The sequence below is a fragment of the Ailuropoda melanoleuca genome, unplaced genomic scaffold (genome assembly GCF_002007445.2).
Source record: "Ailuropoda melanoleuca isolate Jingjing unplaced genomic scaffold, ASM200744v2 unplaced-scaffold4751, whole genome shotgun sequence".
In the NCBI taxonomy this organism is placed as follows: Eukaryota; Metazoa; Chordata; class Mammalia; order Carnivora; family Ursidae; genus Ailuropoda; species Ailuropoda melanoleuca.
Window position 1 is genome coordinate 1 of NW_023219959.1, and position 6814 is coordinate 6814.

The window sequence follows — 6814 nt, forward strand, 5'->3', positions numbered from 1 at the left end:
CTTCTTGATCTGATCGTCTCTTTCTGATTCATGAGCTGAAGAAAAGAGGAGGGTGACAGATCTCTGTAGTACCCACAGAACTCCGTAACTGGATGTCACCTGCCAGAGTCCTACAGAGCCCCTCCGTTGTCCTGCTATTTGAAGTAACTGGTGCAAAAATGGTCTTAACACAAACTGTCCTTGTTGTCTGTTGACACCCTGGTGATGACTCTGTCCCAGATCCTGATGTGCTTGTCTGCACAAAAAGCCTCCAACCTGAACATAGAGATGAGGGGAACTGAAAATAGCTCCCCTCACCACTGAAATCACAAAAGGGGTTTATAAGAGCTCTCTTGGATCTTTTAGAAAGTCATTTTATAATTTTTCCCTGACCAATCAAAGATTGATTTTCAGACTTCTTTTCCTTTCTCCTCTTCCAATGCTAGGATTAATTCCTTTTCCCCTTTCCTCATGACTACTTACTAAAGTCAATCTCCTTTCAATTTACTTTGAAGCCTTCCCCATTTACAGATAAGGTTTAAATACACAAAATTTTGTCCATAAAAATGGAGCTTTTATATGAGTGCAAACAAGTATTTCTCAAATACCCTCATTTCTCTGACAAACGTCCTTCTTTGGGACTTAAATATTTTTATTCTGCCACCACTTCCTAGATAGGAATTCTGGGAATGTTTGGTGGGACATGATAACATTGTGTCTTCCATTGGCAGAAATTTTTCACATACTTGTGAAGTTCATTGTATTCTTTTCTCCTTAGCCTCTATCACCTAAAGTAATACTTCCTGGCACCAATTTGATGGTAATTATAAACTCAGGTACTGAAAGAGCATCACATGATAGTACTTGATAATGAGATTATGTTGTGGTGGTGGTGGTGGTGGTAGGTAGGTATTAGATATATCAGGTAGGGTATCTTCAAAAATGAAAGTAATTATTTTAAAACATTCTAATACAAATCTGAAAGACCAAACTTGATTAAACACTGAAGCAGAATTTCTAATCCTAGGTTCTCCCAAGGAATCTGCATTTTTTCTTTGGAGACACTGTTAGGAACTAAGAAATAAAAAGTGCTTTTACCTGATACCCAAACAAACATGGCAGCCAAGGAAGCTAAGCTACACTAGGTCAATGATATAGAGATACTCTGAAACTTCATTTTTTTTCCTTCAAATGTTCAAGTACCCAGAAGTGACTCAAAATACAAGAAGGCAAAGTTATTTCTCCAACCTGGACAAAGTTCCCACTTTCCCTTTTAACTTTCCTTGCTCTTCACTGTTCATGGTTCTCTAGTCTCCCTTCTACCCTTTATCCTCCCTTCTGCATATTCCTGCTGCCAAACACCCTCACTGCCTCTTCCTTCTCCCTTGTGAAGAGCAATGGGAAGGACCCCACCAAAAGTCAGCTTCCTGGATGATACTGCCCATCACTGCCAAGTATGAGACTACCCTTCTCTCATCATTCACCAAACTTTGAGAGGTTCTCCAGGGACAGTCCATGTTTTCACTGAGATTTCTTGCTTTGACTGGAATTTGAGGGTCCATCCATGTAGATTCCCCTGTGAGGCAGGCTCAGGCATAAATTCCAGAGCAGAATTTTCTCAGAACAAGTTCCCCAAGTCCCAGATTCTCAAGACAGCACCCTCCACTCTCTAAGTTCCAGTTCCATATGGATTAGCTCTTATGACCACATTCTTAAAGATTAGAATAAAATCTAGGAAAAGATTTGGTGTGTGCACACACACATGATCATTCTGTCACTAGTCAGTACTTTTCCTTCTGAAAACAAATTTGTACAGGAAGCTAAATTATCATGTGAATATGATCAGATATCAATTGCATCCAACTAAGGGCCATCATAGGTTTTCAATATTGTTATGGACTGTATGTAATCCTATTCTAATGCAATCCTCTCAGAAAAAAGGAATATATATATATATATGTTAATATTTATTAATATTAATACAACTAAATATACAAAAACTTAGTGCAATTAAAATTTATTAATAATTTTTTTGCACTGGGGGAATATTTTATCTTACCTGTCTATGAAGCAAAACCAAGGTGTTAAGGAAATACACATTAGAATCCCTGAATATCATGTATCAACAGAAATCATACTTGACTACACCATAACTGCATACACCAGAGTGGATACAGGATCCCACCCAGCTCAGAATCACCAGCACACTGCAGACATTGCAGCTCATGATGGTCGTGTATCCCAAGGACTTAAAAGTGGCTACACAGAGATCAAGAGCCATGAGGATGAGCACAAAGATTTCCATGCACACAAAGAAGTGGGCTGCAAAGACCTGAGTCACGCACTCATTGTAAGAAATTGACTTCTTCTGAGAAAGGGCATCTGCAATCAATCTCGGGGCTTTGGTTGTAGAGAAGCAGGCATCAGCAAAGGACAGATAGAATAGGAAGTACGTGGGACTCCCGAGGGTCCTGCTTGTTTTAATAGTCACTACAATGAGAAAGTTCCCCAGCAGACTGGCAAGGTAAAGAATCAAGAAGACCCCAAGTATTGCTTTCTTCTTTCCTGCATCCTGTGTCAACCCAAACAGAATGAATTCAGTCACACTGCTATCCATCACCGTACTAGCAGCTGTAGGCAAGATGCCATTTACAAGGGTTTAATCTGCAAAGAGAAGAAAAGAAGTGACATCATGGGAAGACCAGTGGACTGACCTCTGAATTCCTTCTTTTTGTTCCATGTTATGTTACCTTCTCCTGCCTTTAATCCTCTATGAATCTTTGTAAATCTGCAGAAGTTCAAGCCTCTCCCAGATCTATCTGTTGCTTCAGAAACGAACTGCCTTGCATCAAACCTTTGCATTTGGGGAGTAAAAATTAAATGTCCTTTGAGAATTTTGACTCCCTCCAAGACTGAACATGGCAGAACTTGCACTTTCCTTGGGCAACTGACTTAACTACCTTGAAATTTTGCTTTCATATGAAAAATGGAGTAGAATACTTGCCCTACCTTATCCTAAGCTTCCCTAAGAATTAAAAAAAATAAATTATGCACACATATACACACATAGATTTCATGTATTAAGTTTTTTATATGTGCTTTGAAATCTGAAAAACACTATTCCAATATAATTAAGCACTCATATTGTTGGAGAATCCCTCCNTAAAAAAATAAATTATGCACACATATACACACATAGATTTCATGTATTAAGTTTTTTATCTATGTGCTTTGAAATCTGAAAAACACTATTCCAATATAATTAAGCACTCATATTGTTGGAGAATCCCTCCTGAAGAAAATATTCTCATTCAGTTCACTCATTTTTGGGTTCTTGACCCCTTCATCTCTGACCCTGTCAGGATCTTGGTTGACATTTGCTTTACAAAATTCTACTTTGACAATCTTTTACTTACATCTCTTGTGTTCAGTGTCAACTTCATTGATGGCCATTATATAACAAATATATCTGGAGAACTTTGAGATTGGCAAAACTGAAGAAAACTCTTGTTTTCCCTATTGATTAACATCCTACTGGGAGAGGGTTCAATTGTCCACATTGAGATGAAAACATTTTTCTTTTCTATCACTCCAAATTTATTCAAAATGTTACAGAATTTAAAATTGGAGTCCTCTGTTTTTTCCCATTACAAGTCAGTGTTTCTTGCACCATAAATTCCTCATGGAATTTTTCACTTCTGCATTTCTCAGTGTGTAAATCAAAGGGTTGAGCACAGGTGTCCCAATAGTGTAAAACACAGCCACCATCTTGTCCACTGGAAATGTAGTTACAGGACGATTATATGTGAATATACATGGAATAAAAAATAAGATGACAACGATAATGTGGGATGTGCAGGTAGAGAGGGCTTTCTTTCTTCCTTCTGCACTCTTGTTATTCAAAGAACGTAAGATGAAAATGTAAGAGGTAAGCAGGACTATGAAACTTACCATGCAGATAGCCCCACTATTAAAAACTACAAGTNTGTGTAAATTGATTACATGAGTGTCCATGCATGCAAGTTTCAACAAAGGTGTCATATCACAGAAATAATTATCAATAACATTGGGTCCACAGAATGGTAGTTTCAAAGCCAAGAAAATCTGTGCAGAAGAATGGATACAAGATACCACCCAGGCCACATTCACCATTGTACCACAGACATGCTGGCTCATGATGGTTGTGTACCGCAGGGGCTTACAAATGGCCACATAGCGATCTAAGGACATGAGGACAAGCACCAAGATCTCCATGCACCCAAAGAAGTGAAATGCAAAAATCTGGGTCATGCACTCATTGAAGGAGATGACTTTCTTCTCAGATACAGAATCTACTATCAACCTAGGAGCAGTGGTTGTTGAGAAACAGGCATCAGAAAAGGACAAGTAGGAAAGGAAGAAGTACATGGGGCTCCCAAGTATTCGGCTGTATCTTATGGTCATCACAATCAGTAAATTTGCCATCAGAGTTGCAAGGTAGAGAAACAAGAAGACCACAAACACGACTTTCTCCTTTAGCACATTCTGTGTTAACCCAAGCAGAATGAACTCATTCACACTGCTGTTCAACTCCATGGTTACAGTGAATGTAGAAATCGTTCATCTGCAGAGAAAATTGGGAAATAGTGACTTGGCAATAGCAGTGAAACTGGATTCAGAATTGCACTTTTATCATTCTAATTCCATCAACACATAAACCAATAGCTCTCAGGTTTTCATATACTGAAATCACTTGCAAAATGTTTTTTTTTTTTTTCAATGCAAATGTCATGCTTTAACCATGAGCATTAACTGAAGGTCTTCCTTTGTGGACTGAGATTTTCAGGGGTAACAAAGCTCTCAAGTGATGGTGAGCTCTGGTGAGTTCTGAGAACTAATGACTTTGCTGTATGATCTTGATCAGATCACTTTGTCTTGACGCTTTTTCTTCATTTGTCAATTAGACACTCTAATAGATACTTTATTAAGTATATACCTACGTGTCTGATGAGAATATAATATACATGCATCTCAACTGCTGAAAAATTATATCCCTATATAATTTCAAAATATATACACTTGGAGATTCTCTCTTAAAAAAACACATTTATTGATTTGGACACAAGTTTGCACCTATTATTCCTGACCTCTTGAGTATCTGGCTTGGATTATGCTTTAAGAAGAAATTACATCCGCAAATTGAGGTTCATGTTGGCCACAATTTTACCTTCTATTACATCAATTTAAGAAATTACTACAATTCATCATTATTCTGTCTTACAGTATTTCTGTAACTTTTAATATTGATGCCAAATGATCTAAAATGTACTTGAGTATGATTTTTGAGAAACTCTTCCTTTCTGATAAATCACCAATCCTTCAATAAATCAATAACACCATCAACTCAGTCACCAATATGTACTAAGTACATACTCATATCTGCCATCTATGTAATGGGGCTTAGAAATATGTCCTCAACCTCTTTACAAACAAGTTGGAGGGATAGCATACCTCTAGATAAGATCATTTACTACATAAGAATTACACACAACTCTATGTGATAATACCAAGTGAATTTTGGTTCCAAAAGTAAAAGTTCCCTTGAATATGAATTGGTTTGTTGGTGAAGTTTCAAAAATGACAAGGAAATGAAGTAAGGGTTTTAAATATGCAAATTGGAGTTTCCAACAGACTTCCCTGAAACTCAAGTGTTCCATAAGGTTATACTGTCTTTCCCTAAGTAAAATATATTTTTTAATTACTGACTCAAATCACCCATCTACCCCTAATAAAATTCCATATCTAACTAAAATATAAAATTTATTTGCCATCCAGCTAAAATAATATTAGTGCAGTATGGTAAACTGGAGGTGTTTTAACTATAAGCTCTGATTTACAGTTCCAATCGTCTCTGACATGTATAGATAAGAAAAAAAAATGATTAATTTGTTCTGAAAAGTTAGATTCCTGGGGCAATTGGGAGCCTCAGTCAGTTAAGTGCCTGACTCTTAGTTTTGGCCTATGTTCTGATCTGATGGGTGTTAGGTTCAAACCCCACCCACTCACCCCCTATCCAGCTCCATGCACAGCAGAAGTCTGTTTGTATATTCTCCCTCTGCTACATCCCCCACTCATTCTCTCTCTCTAAATCTCTTTCAGAAAAAATAAATAAATAAAATCTTAAAAAAAAAATTAGATTCCTAAAAAGGAATGAAAAAAAGGGAGGCAGGGATTGGCTGTGAAGAGAGGAGCAGTTCGGTGAGAAGTGTCAGTAAAATATCATAGAGGGAGAAACATGCTTTGCTTCAGATTAACGTAGGGATGATCTCCATAGAAACTATACTCTCACTAAATTAAGGGGTTCTAACAGAGAAATTTGGGGCCAGANGGATGATCTCCATAGAAACTATACTCTCACTAAATTAAGGGGTTCTAACAGAGAAATTTGGGGCCAGATAATGGACAACCATAAAAGCCAGGTGATGTGCTTCTATTTTGTTTTACTTTATTTAAGCAAAAAGAAGATTTGGGGGCATTAAGACAAGAAGGTAGCACTTATAAGATGTATACATTATGTGACTACCACACCACCACTCAGTGTTCTATCACTGAATTAAATCATCATTTTCTCACACTCCCAGACTGTCCTATCTCTCTGATTTGGGGGGACATCTCAGTTATAGATCATGATTTTTCTCTTCCTTAATCCATTATTTTTATTTTATCTCCTGAAATTTTACAGTTCAAAATATATTGGTACCAATAGACTTCCCTTGGTTTTCCCAGGTCAATAGGCTTGTGCTTCTATCTCTTATAGTAATAGGTGCTTATATATATATAATATATATATTATATA

At 37.2% G+C, this 6814-nt stretch overlaps 1 protein-coding gene across 1 annotated transcript; it reads right to left on the reverse strand.

The window, feature by feature from the left end:
- Positions 1–3633: 3633 nt before the first annotated feature.
- On the reverse strand, positions 3634–4554 carry LOC100472397 (olfactory receptor 4C11). The gene has a single exon (XM_002930243.4). The coding sequence runs from the start codon at positions 4552–4554 to the stop codon at positions 3634–3636; it is 921 nt and encodes a 306-aa protein (XP_002930289.2).
- Positions 4555–6814: the final 2260 nt, after the last annotated feature.